General features: G+C 48.3%; 8 protein-coding genes across 8 annotated transcripts; 4 read left to right on the top strand and 4 right to left on the bottom strand.

The window, feature by feature from the left end:
* Positions 1-15: 15 nt before the first annotated feature.
* FOXG_02775 (uncharacterized protein) lies at positions 16-978 on the bottom strand (the record flags this gene model as incomplete). Its single annotated transcript, XM_018380236.1, has 2 exons — positions 16-615; positions 658-978. The coding sequence occupies 2 exons, from the start codon at positions 976-978 to the stop codon at positions 16-18; spliced, it is 921 nt and encodes a 306-aa protein (XP_018236459.1).
* A 514-nt stretch (positions 979-1492) lies between these two features.
* FOXG_02774 (cytochrome P450 oxidoreductase) lies at positions 1493-3191 on the bottom strand (the record flags this gene model as incomplete). The annotated part of the gene is made up of 3 exons (XM_018380235.1): positions 1493-1661; positions 1713-2886; positions 2936-3191. The coding sequence occupies 3 exons, from the start codon at positions 3189-3191 to the stop codon at positions 1493-1495; spliced, it is 1599 nt and encodes a 532-aa protein (XP_018236458.1).
* A 1963-nt stretch (positions 3192-5154) lies between these two features.
* On the top strand, positions 5155-6468 carry FOXG_18401 (tyrosinase; the record flags this gene model as incomplete). Its single annotated transcript, XM_018398475.1, has 4 exons — positions 5155-5345; positions 5395-5557; positions 5615-5677; positions 5761-6468. The coding sequence occupies 4 exons, from the start codon at positions 5155-5157 to the stop codon at positions 6466-6468; spliced, it is 1125 nt and encodes a 374-aa protein (XP_018236457.1).
* A 572-nt stretch (positions 6469-7040) lies between these two features.
* Positions 7041-8460, top strand: FOXG_02771 (uncharacterized protein; the record flags this gene model as incomplete). Its single annotated transcript, XM_018380234.1, has 6 exons — positions 7041-7170; positions 7223-7469; positions 7528-7533; positions 7592-7684; positions 7756-7828; positions 7885-8460. The coding sequence occupies 6 exons, from the start codon at positions 7041-7043 to the stop codon at positions 8458-8460; spliced, it is 1125 nt and encodes a 374-aa protein (XP_018236456.1).
* Positions 8461-10831: 2371 nt separating this feature from the next.
* Positions 10832-12962, bottom strand: FOXG_02770 (uncharacterized protein). Its single transcript, XM_018380233.1, has 3 exons — positions 12584-12962; positions 12464-12526; positions 10832-12414 (listed from the first exon to the last, which is right to left on the bottom strand). Exons 1-3 carry the CDS (start codon positions 12781-12783, stop codon positions 11112-11114), a joined length of 1566 nt encoding a protein of 521 aa, XP_018236455.1. The 5' UTR covers positions 12784-12962; the 3' UTR covers positions 10832-11111.
* Positions 12963-13210: 248 nt separating this feature from the next.
* FOXG_02769 (uncharacterized protein) lies at positions 13211-15079 on the top strand. The gene has a single exon (XM_018380232.1). The coding sequence runs from the start codon at positions 13232-13234 to the stop codon at positions 15032-15034; it is 1803 nt and encodes a 600-aa protein (XP_018236454.1). The 5' UTR covers positions 13211-13231; the 3' UTR covers positions 15035-15079.
* Positions 15080-15118: 39 nt separating this feature from the next.
* Positions 15119-17006, top strand: FOXG_02768 (uncharacterized protein). The gene has a single exon (XM_018380231.1). It carries the CDS (start codon positions 15343-15345, stop codon positions 16858-16860), a length of 1518 nt encoding a protein of 505 aa, XP_018236453.1. The 5' UTR covers positions 15119-15342; the 3' UTR covers positions 16861-17006.
* Positions 15248-19078, bottom strand: FOXG_02767 (uncharacterized protein). Its single transcript, XM_018380230.1, has 4 exons — positions 18916-19078; positions 18700-18865; positions 18552-18647; positions 15248-18504 (listed from the first exon to the last, which is right to left on the bottom strand). The coding sequence occupies exons 1-4, from the start codon at positions 19038-19040 to the stop codon at positions 17119-17121; spliced, it is 1773 nt and encodes a 590-aa protein (XP_018236452.1). The 5' UTR covers positions 19041-19078; the 3' UTR covers positions 15248-17118.
* Positions 19079-19120: the final 42 nt, after the last annotated feature.

Here is a 19120-nt window from a genome sequence, read left to right as displayed (position 1 = left end):
TTTCTCATTTCCTTCTCATACTCTTTTTGGACACTTTTCTCTTTCCTTATCCAGCTTCTTCAACTCTTTCTCCAACTTGCGGGGCTCATCTGCATGTTTTCTTTGAGTCTTCGCAAATTCCTCTTCTATCTTGCGCATCTCCTTCTCATAGTCTTTTCGAGCCTTTCTTGAATCTTCAGTCCAATCCTCATGCGCCTTGGCTCTATCTTTGGTCATCTTCTTTTCCTCCTTCTTTCGTTGTCGCTCACTTGTTGAAGCATGCATTTTGCTTACAAAGTTATCCGGTACATATAACTCAGGTAAGGGTGTAAGCTCTAGTGGTGCAATCCATGGCTCAAAGGCCTGAAGTCTGCGTTGCTGCACAGTGATTGAAGACTGAGCCGAAACATCTTCGCATGGTCCAAGAACCATACTATTCTTCTCGATCTTGCCATTGCCATCCAAGATGGGTATCTTGGCATAACGAGCAACTGCATCCAACTTTGCAAACTCAGCCTTGAGACCTCTAGGCATAAAAAGTTCCTTGTTCGCGGTACTGATGCAAAGCTCACTTCGAGATTTACTGATGGCGTACGTCGAAAGAGTAGCTGCCGCATTAACCGAATTACCAACGATCTGTGCGGTGTGTAGCGGTATCATTGACACGATGCCGCCTACCATTCCCAGTATCTGGACTGGCGGACTAGCGACGGCCGCACGGTTGAGGTCATCAAGAAATCTGAGGAAGACTTCCCGAGGAAGATGGTATTGGTCTTCGAGGATAGGTGGGAAGGCTCGTAGGAAGGGAGAGCCGAGCTTGGAGCTTGTTGCTGGGATAGCGATGGGCTTCTCTGATGGATGAAGTGTAGGTTGTTCAAGTGTTGGGATAGGTAGAATACGAGGTTGGCTATCCACAGAGAAAGTTGGTGCTGAAGTTGCTGCAGCAAGGGTTGAGTATGGCGGAGGCCCATCAGGGTATGATTGACTGTAAGAACTCATGTTTGTAGCTATACTCAAGACAGATAGATCATGCCCTTTTGCTATGTTACCAGCGGGTGACCAATGCTGCTGTCAGACGGTTTATATAGATGATAATTATGTTGTCGATCCTGTAACAGCTGAGGGTGTCAGCGAGCTAGAGCAGAATGGGTTAGTCATTCGAGCCGGAGGCCTGGTGGCATAAGCTTCAGCAGATAGTCATATCAGATTGGCTGATGCCTCACAAGGAACTCCATCTGGAATTCCCTTTATGTGTTAGGAAGATAGCATGATATCGCTAAAAGGTCTTCTCGGCACTTTCGGCAGCTGATCATCGGCAGCTCAGTTGATCCAAGTTGAGAAGCGATAAAATAGCGACAAATACGAGTGGCTGTGAAGTTTAGTGAACTCCGGATTGCCCACTCTGGTATTCCCCTGCTAAAGGAGGCTAGTACATATCGGGTAGGATAGCGCGAGGTACAGACTAGAGCAAACAAGCATGATAAAGTAATTCGTATTAGGAAGAAGGCATAATCTAGCTCTCAATAATTACTCTGACTCCCTTACTTCCGCTCTCCGTCATCGGAATGAACATGTCATGATCGTAGCGAATATCCCGCTCCGTCGTCTCGTACAGACGCATATAGGGCATCACTCTCAAAACCAAAGCTGCAAGAGAGAGGTACAACTCGCACAATGCGAGACTAAGAATATGTTAGTAAAATCTGAGTTGAAGGAATAACGGTTTATCTTACTTTTTACCAAGACATCCACGGCTGCCTTTTGAAAATGCAATCATTGACCTCTCCAGGTCTTTTCTGATCTTATTGTCCCCATCGATCCATCGTTCAGGCACGAACGCATACGAGTCAGGGAAAACAGACTCATCGTGGTGTGCAATGGCCGCCGACATACCGATTGCATAACCTCGAGGCAACACCAAGCTCATCGGCTTCTTGTTAAATTCTCCCCTGTAAACAAGGTCTTCTGTTGTTGGCACGCGAGCTGTGCGGCTCGAAACACCATAGGATAGACGTAGACCCTCATTGATGACAGCTCCAAGATATGGAAGGTGCTCTAGTGTCGTCCATGAAGGCAAATGGCATGGATCGTCAACAACCTGCTTCAGTTCATCTTGTAGCTTGGCCAGAATTTCAGGCTGTGACAAGAGGAAGTATGTTATCACAGCCAATGCCCAGCTCGTCGTCTCAGTTCCAGCGTTGACGATAGTGACAGCCTCCTCAACCAGACGATCTTGCTTCTTCTCACTGTCATCAAGCTCAGATTGAAGCAGATCTGCAAAAATAGTCGGTCGATCGTAAACAATACCAGAATCCAAGTCGTTCTTCGTCTTTTGAACGCGCGAAGGAATATCGATTTGTAGAGTTCGAATGAGAAGCGCGGTATCAGCTGGTAAGTAGTCGACAAGATATTTACCCAGCTTCACGCTAGAAACAAGAATCGGAAAGAAGCGGAAGAAAAAGACTGGCTTAAGTACCGCGAGAGTAGCTTCACGGTAGTTTGGCTGCCACTGGTTGCGAGATAATAATCCAAAAGCTTCACCGAAGCAGTAGCTTGAAATGGCATCAGATGTGAAACAACTGTATGCATGAGCGATTTCGAACGGTTTACGTTCTTTTTCATCCTTGTTCTCAGCCAAAAGCTTGTTGCAGAGAGTCTGTGCCAGGTCGTGAACTTCTTGTTCGAGACGTGCAATCATGGCTCGTGAGAAGAACTTGGCTACTGGTGCACGTCTGGCGCGGTGGAGATCGTGATCAGGGGTACCAAAAGCGTTTCCTGTACCGGCTGCTGAGCCATTCACTTGGTGGAAGGGCTTATCGCGCTTGCGACCGCCGACGGCGTAGATCTCATCCGAGAAGGACATATCAGCGCAGTGCAGCTCATTGGGGTTAATGCGGACAATAGGACCTAAGAGCGCATTAGAATCTTTTGCTTCGACTTGCTGAAATGTGCTTACCATATTTCTCGTGCATCTGCTTGATAGCATGGGTATAGCGACCGACGAGGATCACATCGTAGTAGAATTCGGGCAGATATGTTGCCGCGGCAAGTTTCGGACCAGGGATCTTGCTAAGCGGGTGAAGAGGCGAGACATTATACAATGCCTGCAGAACTTTAAATGCAAGCCACGCCGATGTCAAAGCCACTATCCAGTCTCGGGCTGTCATTGACGTTAAAGTGCCCTGAAAGGCTGACCAAGTAGCGTCCGCCATCGCGTTTCAAGCTTAACAATATCACACCGGGGATTGGCGGAGAAAGGCGAAAGAACAAGAGGTTTTTAAACAGCGGTTGATTGATTTGTTTATTCCTTCAATCACATGATTAATATCCGTTTGCCCTCTCGCTTACTCGGAACAATGTAACCCTTGAAACAATTATTTGGCTCCATGAGGCTATCACCTCCGTCCTTATGGGGCTGAATTTCTTCAACGCCGACCCACAGTCCTCCGTGCCAAGGGAACGTGCTTGATGAATCCACTTCTCAAGGGTGTCATCGTAAGGCTGACCAGTGAGAGTTGACCTAAATATTGGATCTAAATTGTGATCTAAATCTCTTAAAGTCTTTTGCTCCGAATACAAAGAGTGAGCTGTGCGAATAGGTCCTCATACTGAATTAAGAAGGTCAGATTATTGTTCACCCCAAATTCCAGTGACTTCCATATCTCTGGAGAGCACAACACCTTCGTATTAAGAAAGTTAAACAATAGTAAACCTATAATGTCAAAAAGGCACTCAAATACCAAAAGATTGATTGCATTTGTAAGCAGAGGTCCCAGATCTTGCACAGGACGTTGAGTGATCAGAAAGTAAGCATGTCTGAAGATAGATGATTAGACGTAAGGGATTAGTAGGTAGGCAAATCGGCCTGCGAGGACATAGAGAAATTGGCCCAAAAGTTTAGACATGTATGTGACGTTGATTCAAGACTAGTATTATTAATTTCATTATCTGGACCAACGGAAACGTAGCTCCACCAAGCTTCTACCACTACAGCAGTGTCAAGATTCGAAGTGGCCGTTGATCTAACTCTGCCGCTACCTGCTTGAAGTTCACGGAGGCCCCAAGATACGGTGTCCCTTCAGTGACCAAGTAAAACCGAGTTCTGCATCTAGCTAGTGTATTAGATGCAGCGCGTGTGGTTTCAATTAACCTACAGTCTTGAACAACTGTTGCTGCATGTAGACACTCTTCCTAACTGCCCTACCTCTTCAGCAATCAATTTTTCGTCAGAAGATACGCGGGTAGTCTAAAAATATATTTAAGCTTAATTCTGAGGTTCCGGGTTACATTGAGAGACGCGAGCTGCGTCACTGGTTTAGGAACTGCCTGTAACTTTCTCCCATTGGCTTACGATTTGGGTTTTCGAAGGAACAGTAGGTAATGAACGGATGGCTATAAACAACACCACATATGTCCACCGGCGCCTTCAACCGCACAGGTGACCTGGGAAGCTTCACTAGTCCGGGCTGAGCAGCAGCTTGCTATCTTTCATAAAGACCCTTAAATCGAGCAAACATATGGTCAGCATTGCAGGGTGCATATACGAGAATAGCGGACAAAAGGCTGTTTGGATGCGAATAGATTGAGCTACCCCGTTATTGGCATGAATTTGCGAATCAACAACGGCCAGTGATTGGGTACCCTAAAATCTTAGATGCATATGTCCAGGGGCATCCGGTTAAATCGCCAGCTAACACGTTGCTCTTCACTCGCTTGTTCCTCATAAACTATCAAGGCCTCGCGGAATACCTTCCATGAAAAGAAGTAAATCCATGCCGAGAAATAGTTCTTCCATCCATATAATCTGTATTCTTTAGCCTCAATTGTGCCTGGATAAGAAACCTGGTAAGTATTGTGTAGCCTGTAATACCCTGCGCCCTAGGGCTGCAGAGCCAAGGGCTTGTCAAATCCCCATCCAGCAATGATGAACAATTTACCGGGGCGATATTCTACGAACAGAACTTGCTCCGGCTTGGCTTCAACAAGGGCTCTTGAGGTTCTTCTCTATCCCATCAATTATACGGGGTAGGCACTAATACAAATTCGACTGTAATTTTCCGCTTGCTTATCTGTTAAGTAGTCTATCCCGCACATCCAATCTCACCGCATTGTCTGCCTTTCTTTCTCATTTCTTATCTAACACGGAGACCAAGGACAAAAGCGAGTTCCGAAACCATGCATATTTCTTTTGGAATCCTTGCTGCTTTGCTGAGCGCCTCGTCGCTGGTTGCGGCCTCACCGACTCAATCGGCCGGCGATCTCATGCTAGATCTCAACAGCAAGGCAATCAGTGCGTTAGAGAATGCCCAGGCACCGACCAGCCGCAAGAAGTGCACAATCGCCAATGCCAACGTGCGCCGGGATTGGTAAGTTTACGTCCTAGATGCATTGAACCGTCGCTAACAACTACTACAGGAAAGCCCTATCAAAGAAAGAGAGAAAGGCTTATATCAATGCAGTTCTATGTCTGCGAAAGAAACCATCCAAGGCAGACCCTTCTTTCGCACCTGGTGCACGTACCAGATATGACGATTTTGTCGCTGTGCATATCAACCAGACTCGCACTATCCATGCAACAGTCAGTTCTTGTTCTTCATGAGTTGTCAATGGCATTGAATCTGACAATCCTTTTCAGGGAAACTTCTTCACCTGGCATCGCTACTATACTTGGGCATATGAAAAAGCTCTGCGAGATGGAGTGCGACTACAAAGGCACCCAGCCGGTGAGTGAATCTTGGTGATAGCCGACGATAAAGATTTCAAGCTTATGATTTACTGTAGTACTGGAATTGGTTTGAGACTGGCGACTTTGCAACTAACCCTCTCTTTGACGGTTCCGAGACCAGTATGAGCGGCGATGGCGGGTTCTTCAAGCACAACGGCTCTGTTTCTGGCACAGGACTCATTTTCCTTCCCAGCGGTAACGGAGGTGGCTGTATCAAGAAGGGTCCCTTCGCTGGCGCAACCGCTAACCTTGGACCCCCATCTCCTGGCATGGACGGAATGGAAGCCACCGCTACACCTCTCGAATATAACCCTCGCTGTCTACGTCGAGATCTCAGTCGTTACACCATTGATAAGTGGATGACTCTCCCTAACTTATACAACGTCACGCTCGGCGATGCTTCACGCAGCATTCAAATCATGCAGGACGAGTTTCAAGGTCGATTCCCAGATCGATTCCTGGGCTTGCACGGCGCTGGTCATTTTGCCATTGGTGGTGACTCCTCTGACCTTTACTCTTCGTCTAACGAACCTGTTTTCTTTCTGCACCATGCTATGGTTGATCGCGTGTACTGGATCTGGCAGGCTCTGCATCCCAAGCAGGCCAGGGATATTGCTGGTACTATCACTATCGGGAACAGACCTCCTAGTCGAGACGCTTTGAAGTCTGATCCTCTGAATATGGGGGTTAATGCAGCTGAGATTACCATCGATGATGCGCTTGACACCATGAGCGGTTCTCCGTTCTGTTATATCTATCTGTAAGAGTCAAAAGTAAATATTACATTTCAGTGCATTCTTCATTGTTAGCAATAATATCCGCCTTGTTTCCAAGCGACTTGTCGATGAAGTCAGGACCAATCTAACCCGGTCCACGAGGTGACAGGAACAAAGCTAGAGCTTTACCGTCCAATAAGAACAAGGAACTTTGTAACTAGAAGCGCGCTAGAACTCCCAGATTTACAGGCTTTCCATCGTATTAGAATAGAAACCTCTGTCACCCGACTCCACCTCGTCAGAAGCCATTGTAGCTCTACCAGAATTACTAGATATGACCTAGTCCACGCCTCAACATTCCTGACATGTCAAGTATTGTCTTAAGTCTGGTCAACGTCACGCCACTTGAGTGAGCGCTAAGCGAGGATGATTCCTTTATTATAGGCTAGAACTGAACCAGCCCGTTGGGTTCATTGATCTAATGAAGCTCATGATATACGAGCAAAATATCCCAAGCTAGGGTATGAGAAAAGCTAAATCGTGTCGTATACTTAATGGGTCTGATTAAGTCGTCCAACACTTTATTCTACGCAATAGGCTTTCACGTATGTTAATCGAAAATGGTTTCCTTCAAAAAAGTTCTGACGCTGTTGTTTATCAGCACAGTGAGCGCGCTACCAGCAGCCGACAGCAATGGCCAACTCTCTGATTTGATGCTCGATATGAGAAACCTCCTTAATCCAAGAGCAGGTATTTAGACCTAATATCCAGCGAAAGTCAACTAACAGCCCACCCTTTCTAGTCTGCAAAGCCAGTGATCCCAACAACCAAGCCTTTAAGAAAAATCAAGAGAATGGATCCGCGTTTTGCTCAACCTATATCCAAAGCACCGTGTCAACTACCATTACTCCCGTTATCCGCAGTACTTCCTTGAGAGTCACAGCCACTACGACTGTCACTGTCGATGTTGATACAACGGTTACAACGGATGTGACCGACGCTTCCACCATCGACGTTCTGACTACCAACGCAACCACAGTTTCCACTTTGTAAGTACTTACCAAATATTATCCGCAAGGGAGGATATACTAACGAAGATTCAATTAGTGTTACGTGAGTCTTTGCAACTGTGACATTGAAATATTATATGTTACTAACAGTCATTATAGAGCACCAACGTATGCCAGGACTTTTGCTTGAGCGATTCGAAAGCCGCCAGCTTCAGATTCAACTCCAACGAGTGCGACTGTTATAATGGCACTGTGTAAGTCAACACAATCCTCACCAGTGTTGGGCATGATATTGGCTTGTTTCCAGTACTACCTTCGATTCTAGGAGTACTGTGGTTACACCGGACGCTTCAGCTCCTTGGACATGGTACGACATGCTATGTGGTTCCGCCAACAAGGTAAGTCTCAACATCGAGCTTCACATTCATCCTTAGTAATACTAACCCTCCTTAAGCCTTCTAAGCGAGCAGTGAAGGCGGTACAGATACCTGATTATCTACCCAGCAAAGCCCCCAGCGACGCCAGCAGCGCGTGTTCATGCCTAATCGCCAGTCCCTCTGCCCCCATGACCACAACCATCACCGCCAAAGCCTCCAGGACCGTCACAACTACACAAACCCGAACCAATACTTTCTCCGTCAACAAGCTGAGGAGCACGTTTGTCACAGACCGAAAGACTAGTACTTCTACCAGCTCTAGTAAGACCACGAAAACAGGCTCTGAGACTGTGACTCAAACGAATCGAAAAAGCGCGACGGTTACAAAACCCGTTACTGTCACGGTTACGAACTTCAACACTGTTATAGTGACTAATACTAATGTTGTTGAGGCTACGAACTACAACACGCTATTCTTTACGAATGTTGATACTGTGGCTGAGACGGATTATAATACCGTTGTTGTCACGAATGCGGAGGGTTTCACGGTTACTCAGTATTACACCACGGTGCAGACTGATGTGGCTACGAGCGTGATTACACCGGATGCAGTCACTGTGACCAGTGGAACAAGCACTGTCTGGGGCTCTTGAAACAGTTGTCGTTTGGCTCTTGGTTTGGCTTGTTTACTAAGAAGGTCTGTTGGTACGGGCTAAGAAGAAATGTCCTCGTCAAACTACCATAGCATCTACATACATTAAGAATTAAAACTTGCCTGACTTTCCCTAGTTCTTGTTTAAATTATGCACAAATCAGCTTTTGGGATTCTTTCCCAATCGCTATACCCAAGCCAGCTCCCCCACCACGGAACGGAATCATTCCCCTTTTTTCTCTGTCTGAACAGGTACCAGTCTCCTCCATTGTCACTGCTCATGGTATAGTGTCCAACGCGCTCGTATATCCGGGCCTGTTCAATAACAGGTGTAAGAACAAGACACTCAATACTCTGCCCCTCTTCCGTTGATAGTACTGGTAGCAAGAAAATTCTCCGATCCGTTAAAGAGTCCTCGAGATAATCCGGGTGTGTAGTGGTTAATGCACCCCTCTGTTCGCCCTCAAACGTGATTTGAGACTTGCGCCAGTCTCCATCGGAGTATTTACTCGGAGACCAGTACACTTGTTTGAGAGAACCCCGAATTTGAAGGATCCCTGAGCCTTGGTGTATATCCCCAGTTGGCCGCGAAGGATCAACGAGGTCGACTGAGGCGTGGATGATATTGATGTGATGATTACATCCTGAGCTGCAAATTGTCGAGTTGATGTCCACGCCAACTCCTTTGACTGCCATCCAAGACGAAGTCGGAGCGAGGCAAGGATCCGGTCTTGACTGATCACCACCATTTGAAGATGATCGCCACAGCAGTTCGTGGACTAGATTACTCTTCCATAAGCCAACCAGATACTCGTCCCCCAAAGCAGCGCGCACGTTCTCTGCTATACCAGCCACAGCAACGATTTTATCCGTGTCCTTTGTAAGACATGCTCTTGAGTAAACCTCCGTAGCTCGAACTCACTTCTCCCTGGGCTCTAGGTTGCTTTTGACGGATTGTAGAGCCGTAATCTCAATGAGCTGCGAAGGCGTTTCACCCGCTGGAAAAGACTCGCAGACTTCGTGGGTGGCACAGCGATAGAATATCTGATGCTCTGTGAAATATAGGCATTTTGTTGAGAGAAAGCGCTCTTGAACTGTCCAGGCCCTTGAGGATGGGTGACTGTTCTCAACGCTACTGATCCATAAACGGTGATCTACGAGGCAGTATGGTTCAGGTTTCGAATTAGGCCCCCATGAACAGTCGATTATAGGTGCTTTAGTGCCCAGCGGAGGGCGATTACAGAACAGACCTTCCGTGCCATCGCGTGCGTGTGCAGCCACAATCGTCAGCGCAGAGTTACCATAGACGTCAGTCATCATATATGCTTCAGTCGTCCAGTCTTCATTAGAATCTTGTATAACACAGAGCGAGTCGATCCATATATATGGATGGCCTAGCCAGCGACATACAGTAATAGCACCTCGAAAGGTTTTAGGGAGTCTGGAGATAGGCGTGCCTTGTAAGAGGTCATTCTTGGTTGCTGCAGTCAGCTTCGGGATATTAGCTCGCCCCCAACAGTGGCTCAGCGCGACATAAGAATATGGTTCAGAGTCATGATCCACGTTTCTGATGACGCGGAAGTGGGTATCATAGATCTTGGCTAGCCTTGTAGGAACCCAGGCCTTGGAAGATTTGCACGCCTGGTGCTTCTCCAAGCAATCCCGGTGCCATTTCTGAACTAGATTACGGCTCGTTGCCGATTCGGTCGAGCAACTGATTCCGAATTCATTAGACGCGACCTCTTGCCTTGGAACTCTAAAGACTTCCAGACATCTGCATCATACTGTTAGCTTTATTGCCATGGAACAGTAATAACTTGGAGCTCAGAAAATTTACAGGAAGCAGGGCGTAGTCTACAGATTTGCCGTATATGTTGTTCGCCAGTGTCGTAGAGACTCTCCAAACTGGGTTCGGGAGGTTCCAATGTCTCTTGTGGATATTGAAAGTCAACGGAAAATCAGATCTGATACGTGCATCCTTAATCTGCTGCACAACGTGTGTGCAGAACGCATATTTGGTAAACTGGAATGATGTTACGAGCTTAGAGATGTGGGAGAGTGGGGGTTGTTGAGTCGAGAGATTATGTGGCACAGTAAAGAAGATGAAGCTTATTTTGCATAATGGCGACCGCGAACGGCGGTCGGAAATCACGTTGAGAGACATAAAGAGTTACTAGCAGTTCAAGATAATAGGATATACTACTATGGACAGACGGTAGGTAGTTATAGGTATGTTGGAACTAAGCTAGGACCACATATCCTAATACCCTAGGTTTTGAGATAGATCTCATCATGAGAAGGCTTTTCTGTCCTCAACGGTGTTATTGGCAGCTTTCGTGCTGACAGGAGGCACAGCAAGCTCAATGTGTGTCATGGAAGGATGATAAGATCCTAAGAATTGCTGCGGTGCTTATCCGGGTGGTCTATTTATAGGCCGTCATACAAGAACCGTCACCGAATGATGCTAGGCGGTCATTAAAGTGTATAATCGATACTGTAAGCAGGCTTTCGGTCCGTTACAGATATCATAGATCCAATTGCAACAGAATATGACTCATTGCCAATTACTACCATCCGCAGATCTTGTTGATATAAATACAAAGCACAAACCATCACCATAACCCTCTCCGTGTTTCATCACAGGCCACTCCTTTACAGCTTATAGGTTCCCATCTGTCGAGGGCTGACCTTGTTGTGAAACATGTGGTCAATCTCATCATATCGTCGTCCCTTGAGCTCAGGAACATAAACCCAACTCCAAATAAAGCCAATCAAACCAAGACCACCAAAGATGAAGCCAACCTTGCCCTTGAGATTACCTTCATCAGGGTTGACCATGTACGGAATGGCAAAGTTCATAGCGATACCCATAACAGATTGTGTGGCAGTGGCAAGCGCCATCGTCTTGGCCTTGAGGTTGAGCGAGGCTGTCTCGCCAAGAACAGCGAAAGCCATGGCTCCGACAGTGGCGAAGTAGACGTAAGCGTAGATGACTGTGCATGCGGCTTGCACCCACTTGGCAGCTGACGTAGGGACTACATCCATGATACCGATGAGGAATAGGAGGACTGTGAGAGCTCCCATGCCGGAGAGGAAGATCTTGCGACGACCGAAAGAGTTGACGACAAACCAACTGCAGATGTTGCCGAGAACACCGCATGCTGTGACGCCAACGCCGAGATCGAAGCTGCGAGAGGTCTCAAGACCGGCAAGTTGAAAGAAGTAGGTTGAGTATCCGAGAACGAAAATGATACCGACGAAGTGTTGGCAGACAAAGACACCCATGCTGATCATAGTACGGATGAGGTCGGTTCCCTTGAAGCACTGGATCCAAGAAGCTTCTTCGGCCGAGGCAGCTTGTTCCTCGGCGATGGTCTCCTTGATAGTAGCCAGCTTGGCGTCAATGTCAACACCAGATCCGTAGAGCTGGATGAGTGACTTCTTCGCCTCCTCAATCTTACCCTTGCGAACAAGATACCATGGAGTCTCGGGAGCGAAGGGCAGACCAGCAGCAAGGATAACAATAAAGATACCCTGCGTAGCCAGCGCACCCCTCCAAGCCCAATGATCCGTCCTCTCACCAAAAGCCTTGATAACACCATTCGAAACCAACTGACCAATCGCGATTCCAAGGTTAACGCCCGCAGTAGCAATACCACGAAACACCACAGGCGAAATCTCCGACGTCGCCAAAGGGGCAAGCGTCAAAAAGAAGCCCAATCCAAGACCAATGATGAGTTTGGACATGAGGAAAGCGACGTTGGTGTTGGACATGCATTCTCCGATCGTACCGCCTGTCGCAAGGAGTAGTGCCATGACGAGAGAGTTCTTTCGGCCGACGTAATCGCAGATCCAGGAACACATGAAACCGCCGAAGAAGCCGCCGACGGAGCTGATGCAGTTGAAGGCGGTTTGCCAGTCGGCGGGGAGGATAGCTTCGCCGTTTTCGACATATCTAGAAGTCGTTAGTGGTGGTCAGAAGGGAGGTCGGATGACGGGCGCACCCAAAGTCGCGTCGGAAGGCGGCGACGGAGATCATGGCACCGTTGATCTGAGCATCGAAGCCCCTATAACAGAGTGATTAGCTATCGGGATCCTGATGAGAAGGCAGGTATTCGTCTTACCAGCCTACAGCCGCGATTGACCAGTAAAAGCACCACCAAACAATAGCCGGATGTTGTTTAAAGCATTGCTTGAGCGTCAACTGATGCTCAGCCTGACGGTCTGCCTCGACAGCATGGCTCTTGGCATCAATGAACTCAGTACCAGACACCTTGGCCTGGAGTTCAAGATCTGATTTGCCGGTAGTATTCGACGTCTCCATGACTGAAACAGTAGACTCTTGATAAGACAAAGTGGAAACTGATGATGGATGCTGGGTGATAAAGATGGGGTCAACTGCCGAGTCTTATATACAGCTGCATAACCAAGTCATGAGCGTAGTATCATCAATAGTTTCCGGTTAAAGACAGGCCATACTCATACTGGTTGTCAAGTGTGACATGGCATGACAAGAAAAGAAGCACGAAAATCATGCGCAAAAAAGAATTGGCTTTAGCTAACACGGTCTAGACCAGTCTGGGGTTTGTGGGGAGACCGAAAATCTGGGGATGATGAAAAGCTGAGCTTACCCCAGTTTGGCTGATATGAGCGACATTCCCCGATGAGAGCCCACTTTACGGCGTCACGAGTCAAGAGGTATAAGGGGCGATATTCCCCGACGTGGACATCCACATTCGTTTCTCCTCCTCCACGTTTCTGCACCCTTCATCATGTCCCCGCAAACATCAGAAATGTCAGCTGAAGCGGATCGTCGGCCGGGGAAGAGACCAGCGCCAAGGGGTACAGCGTTTTATCCCCGCAAACGAGCCAACACGGCGTGCCAAGTGTGTCGGGCTAGGAAGACAAAGTGCGATAACCAAAAGCCGGCTTGTTCATACTGCGTCAGTGTTGGGGCGACGTGCATTCAATCCCCGGTTGATCTATCGGCATTTGACCCTGCGAGTCTCAAGATCTTGGAACGTTTGGATGAATTGGAGAAGTTGATTCGCGAGCCAAAGCCTGACACTACCAATCAAGATGTTGGACATGAACTTTTACCCGAGGAGTCTCCTACGCAGTTATCCCCAGAGAGTCTGGGCGACATCCCCCTACGAAGTATTCTCCCCGAGAAGATGGAAAGCCTCCTCCTCTGGTCCGTCCTCTCACGCGACATGTCATCCCACACAACTCTCCACCCCGATCCACCACAACCATCCCCATCTTATTCCCCCGGCTGCACATCGCTAGCCGACATTGCAGATCTCGACACACAAGGCGTAAAAGCACTTCTCGACAACTTCTTCGATCACGTGCACTGCAAAAACCCAATCCTCGAAGAAGCTGCTGCTAGAAAAGTTGTTCTCAACGTGGTCATCGATGGGATCGATTGGTCGCCTGGGTCATGCTTGACCTTGATTATCTGTGCGCTGGGAAAGATTGCGACGCCGCTTGATGCGAGTTTTCATCTGAGGGCTGATTCGACGCCGTATTTGGAGGCTCAGGCGCTGTTTCAGGCGGCGCAGAAGAGGATTGGGACGTTGATGGCAAGATCGGATATTATTGGGGCGCAGTGTTTCTTTCTTTCGGGTGTGTTTTTGATGAGCACGTTCAGACCATTCGAGGCTTGGCGGTATTTCTCGCAGGCTTTAGCGACATGTCAGACGTTGCCGTTCCTGCAGAGAGCGCAGTCTCTTAGTGCAATGGATGGGTCAGATCTAGCGAGACCAGAGCTGGGTGAGACCCAGCAAGAAGCTGTATACTGGTCTGCTTGGAAGTCTGAGCGAGAGTTACGAGGCGAACTATCTCTTCCAGATTTCAGTATGCCATATTCTTCAAGCGTACTATATCCACCATTCTTCCCAACCCCTCCTCATCCCTTGGAGTCCACCAAGACTACAGCATCAAGTCGCCAACACACAGCCTGGCTATTCTACCTCTCCGAAATATCCCTCCGACGTCTCTCAAGCCGAACATGCAACGACATCCTCGAACTTCATCGCGCATCATCATCAAACATCGACTTCCTCAAACAACTGTCCCTCCTCATCCCCGCCTACGAAACCCAAGCCAACGAATGGGCCGAAAGTCTCCCCCCCGAACTTTCCATCGCCTCGACCCCCCTTGAAGACAATGTATGCTGCTTCGTTCTCCGCGGACACTTGGTAAACTTCTTTGAACGTCTCTACTGGCCTTTCGTAATGGCGCATCTCGCTGCCTTAGAGCGCGGCGTAACTACACCCATTCCCGGGCGACAGTTTGTAGAAAAGGGCTTAGAGTATCATGTTCTTAATGTTGAGATTAACGAAGCGGGCTTTTTACATCGTCATCACGGGACGTGGCTCATGATTCGAGCTTTAGTCCGATCGGCGACGGTGTTGCTTGCAGCGCGGCTCTTGGGATCGGGAATGCCCGCGGGGTGGAGGGATGCGTGTGAGAGGATTATGCAGGTTTTGAGGGCGTGGGAAGATGATGTCCCGGGATTGTCGAACCATCGGAATTTCTTGGAGGAGGTTTTACATGGGCTGAGCGTTTAACTTGTGATGTACACTAATAAATTTGTTAAAGCGTACTTCCCCGTGTTTTTACGAGTAATGGTCTTGGTGAATTATGGGGATTCCGGGGGAATGGTTCTTAGTGGTGTCGTGGCGGATCGTATCGGGGAGTGTCGCTCGTAAGAAAACACTCCACTTTGGGTGTACGGACTATTTAGGTGAAGGCTGTAATGACTTTCAGAAACAAGCAGACCTCACAGAGCATCACTCGCATTAGCGACTTCGTTGTCTATTCACTCTTCATTGTCTGATTTCCTCTTTCTTCATACCAACATCTCACACTCTCTACCATGGTCGCAACAGCAGACAACTCCGGCTCCTACGAAGCCGTCCCCAAAGCCGTCCCCCAAAAACCATCAACATGTAAAATGCTTCATACCGAGGGTAGTCGCATCGTCGACCCCTCCGGCAACACCGTCATCCTCAAGGGCGCTGCCATCGGTGGCATGCTCAACATGGAGAACTTCATCACCGGCTACGCAGGCCACGAACACCAACATAGACAACAAATGGCTGAAGTCATGGGTGAAGAAAAGGCAAACTTCTTCTTTGACAGACTTTTATACCACTTCTTCACAGACTCTGATGCCGCTTACTTTGCGTCGTTGGGTCTAAACTGTATCCGCATCCCGTTCAATTATCGTCATTTTATCGATGATATGGATCCAGATAATCTCAAGAAATCTGGTTTCGATTGGTTAGATCGCTGTGTGGATATTTGCGGAAGACATAACCTTTACGCTGTCCTTGATCTACATGCCGTTCCTGGTGGTCAGAACCAAGATTGGCATAGTGATTCTGGACTTTCACGCGCGGCGTTCTGGGACTTCAAAGACCATCAAGACAGAGCTATTCAGCTATGGAAGGCTCTTGCAGCTCACTACAAGGGAAACCCCGTCATCGCAGGCTACAACCTCCTCAACGAACCCGCCGACGAGACCAAGACCTCATCAGGCCAATACGGCGCCAAGCTCGTAAAATGGTACGAACGCACCGAGAAAGAAGTCCGCGCCATCGATCCCGATCACATGATCTTCATCGATGGAAACACCTACGCAATGGACTTCCGCGCCTTTCCCAAAAACCCTCTTCCCAACGCTGTGTACGCCTGTCACGATTACAGCTTCTACGGGTTTCCTCTTGGAGAGCAGTACGAAGGTACAGACGAACAAAACACTAAGCTGAGGAAGAGCTTTGAGCGCAAGGTGCAGTTCATGAGGGAGAAGAACGTGCCGATTTGGAATGGAGAGTTTGGCCCTGTTTATCAGAATGAGCATAAGGAGGGTGACGACGCCATCAAGACCAACGCCAAGCGCTTTAATTTGCTACAAGAGCAGTTGGCTATTTACAGAGAAACAGATGTCAACTGGTCTATCTGGTTGTATAAAGATGTCGGCTACCAAGGCATGGTATACGTCGATCCCGAGTCCCCTTATATGCGCCTCATCGCGCCCTTCATCGCCAAGAAACAGCGTCTCGGTCTTGATTTCTGGGGCGTCGTCAACAAAGACGGCGTCAAGCACCTCTACGAACCATTCATCCAAGGCTTGAAGGAAGAAGTGCTGGAGAAGTACAGAGATACGAAATATCCCAAGATCTGGACTTTCGAACGACAGTTTGAGCGGGTTATTAGAGAGTGTTTGATGAGTGAGTATGTGGGATGGGAGTTGGCGGAGTTGTTTAGGGATAAGAGCAAGGAGGAGTTGGAAGAGCTAGCGAGTAGCTTTTCATTTGAGAAGTGTATTAAGAGGGACACGCTTGTGGGGATCTTGAGTCATGATTCGATGATCTCGGCTGGGAAGCAGTAGGAGTACATGGGTATGGGGATTGCATCTTGGCGTTTTTGTTGGTTATTCGGTATGAAACTTAGTATGTTGGATGAGCACGCATAGGGATAGAAATTGTATCATATACAGATAAATACGAACTTTCCCTTCTTTTAACTGATAAGCCTTATATATACTACAGTAGTCCAATATGGACTTCTTCTAATCACTTTTGCACTCACCTGAGTTCATGCTGGTTCTAGTCGCCCAGTCAGACGCCAAACTTAGTGGTGGGTTACTTTAACGCCTTCCACTCTCGAGTTCAACGGGGGCATCCTCTTGAGCCTCTTTATGCTTGATAGCCCAAGCAAGCTCCTTGTCAGCCTGTGCCGCTCTCTTCTCATCCTCAGCTCCAAGCTTAACATTGCGAACAAGATAAACCATCACCAGGAGAAGTCCTGATACACAGACTGATCCAATGGCCAGGGTCTGCTGAGTCTGGCGGTAGCATTCATCAACGGCATTTCTATCAGCAGTTCCAGCTTCGTATGCACGCGCAACCACGATAGAACCAAAGATCTTGCCGCCTTCCTCCTCTCCGAAGTAGGCTTTGAGCTTTCGGGGGAGGACAGAGTTCCAGATGGCGCCGCTGATGGTTACGCCAAGGTTGGAGCCAAAGCCGAGCGATGAGAGGAAGACGGCTGTTGCAATGCCGACTTGCTCGTTTTCAAGGACGGCCTGGAGTGAAACTTGAAGTGGGACCTGGGTGAAACCACGGCCAACTCCGAGAAGAGACTTGGAGGTGATGAATGCAGCTTCGCTGGCGATGTGGGTGCCGGAAATGTTGGTAAGGTAGATTGGAAGACCACAGGCGAGGATGATCAGGACAACTCCAAGCATGATGAAGGGCTTTGTGTTTTTGGCGAACTTGAGTGAAAGACCAGCGACGAGTGCACCAATGTTGTACGCCACGCGCTGAGCGTTATCGACCCGCGTTGCAGCTCCAGGAGAGTAATGACCCGCAACTTGGAGGAAGCTCGAAAGGAAAGGTCGGTAGATACTATCAGCCATGGCGATGACGATACATGATGCGCATGCGACAATGACGTTGCGCTCGCGGATCGTTCGGTAAGGAATAATCGGGTTCGACGCGAACTTTCCGTCCCAAACCAGGAAAGCAATGAAGGTCAAAACACCAACGATGATGAGAACGATAGACGAAGGCCTACTCCATCGATCGGTATTATTCCTTCCCGCAATTGTCATCGGCAACAGCGTCATAGCCAAACCACCAATGAGGAGAAGTGCACCAATAAGATCAAGCTGCGTAGCAACATGCTTTATTTTCCCAACAACACCAGGCTCAGCACCATGCATGAACGAGATCTTCTCCGTGATCAGACCAATGCGCTTAGCCCGGCGATTCATCCAGATCATGATACCAATCGTCGGAATAGCAGTGACGGGTAGAATGATAGCCCACATACCATAACCCCATCTCCAGCTTGAGTGCAGGAGCATGTGTTCGCCGAGATAAGTTCCGCCGTAGAGGGTGGGGATCGCGGAGAGGGATTCGGGAAGGGTGAAGATTATACCACGGTTGACGAGGGTTGTTATGTCAGCGACGAAGATCTGCTGGATGATGTTCCACCATGTATCGCCGAAGACGTCAAAGATTCCACCTGCCTGACTTTTGTTAGATTGATAAGGTAAATGGGGTGAGGGGTGCGTACTAAGAAGGTGTCGACGTTTGAACAGCCTGCGTACATGGCGTTGCCGATGGCCATGCAGATAGCAGCACCAGCAAAGCTCTGGGGACGTCCAAAATACTGCAGACTCGATTAGCGATGGTCCAAATCACCACTTTTGTTGGAATCCTACATTGGCGAGCTTAGCGAGCAGTGGATACGACACGATGCGCACGAGACCGTTGACGATGGCACCAGTCGCAAGGAGAGAATGTGCCTTGAAGTGACTTGTCGCATACGGCTCGTAGACATTGCCTGTATAGACGGTCAGGTTCATGAAGAAGAACATGACAAGAATACTGCCCAACATTAGCTTCACCAGACTCCAATCAAGCCACAATAAACTTACCATCCGATGGCAAAACCAAGGGTTCGTTTCGTCCATAGCTTCCTAAAAGCCTCATTCGTGGAACCAGGCCTTGAGATCTCCTCCTCCACCACCTCTTGACTCTTTCGCTCCGAATTATCTGCCATTATTACTGACTTACGGCAATCAGAGTCAGTGATAAAGATGGCCAGGTTAATTTCCCTCAAAATCTTGGGAAGGCCGCATC

This window comes from Fusarium oxysporum, chromosome 8, assembly GCF_000149955.1.
Source record: "Fusarium oxysporum f. sp. lycopersici 4287 chromosome 8, whole genome shotgun sequence".
Taxonomy (NCBI): domain Eukaryota; kingdom Fungi; phylum Ascomycota; class Sordariomycetes; order Hypocreales; family Nectriaceae; genus Fusarium; species Fusarium oxysporum.
This window is presented reverse-complemented; position numbering and strand designations above follow the sequence as displayed.

What these genes read in the sequence shown, in the direction of transcription:
- FOXG_02770 (XM_018380233.1), bottom strand. Translation starts at nt 12,783, where the DNA reads ATGGAGACGTCGAATACTACCGGCAAATCAGATCTTGAACTCCAGGCC. An exon ending in TCAATCGCGGCTGTAGGCTG is followed by an intron (nt 12,527 to 12,583) that starts GTAAGACGAATA and finishes ACTCTGTTATAG; the next exon opens with GGGCTTCGATGCTCAGATCA. An exon ending in GCCTTCCGACGCGACTTTGG is followed by an intron (nt 12,415 to 12,463) that starts GTGCGCCCGTCA and finishes AACGACTTCTAG; the next exon opens with ATATGTCGAAAACGGCGAAG.
- FOXG_02767 (XM_018380230.1), bottom strand. Translation starts at nt 19,040, where the DNA reads ATGGCAGATAATTCGGAGCGAAAGAGTCAAGAGGTGGTGGAGGAGGAG. An exon ending in CTTGGTTTTGCCATCGGATG is followed by an intron (nt 18,866 to 18,915) that starts GTAAGTTTATTG and finishes AATGTTGGGCAG; the next exon opens with TATTCTTGTCATGTTCTTCT. An exon ending in TGCTCGCTAAGCTCGCCAAT is followed by an intron (nt 18,648 to 18,699) that starts GTAGGATTCCAA and finishes TCGAGTCTGCAG; the next exon opens with TATTTTGGACGTCCCCAGAG.
- FOXG_02769 (XM_018380232.1), top strand. Translation starts at nt 13,232, where the DNA reads ATGTCCCCGCAAACATCAGAAATGTCAGCTGAAGCGGATCGTCGGCCG.
- FOXG_02768 (XM_018380231.1), top strand. Translation starts at nt 15,343, where the DNA reads ATGGTCGCAACAGCAGACAACTCCGGCTCCTACGAAGCCGTCCCCAAA.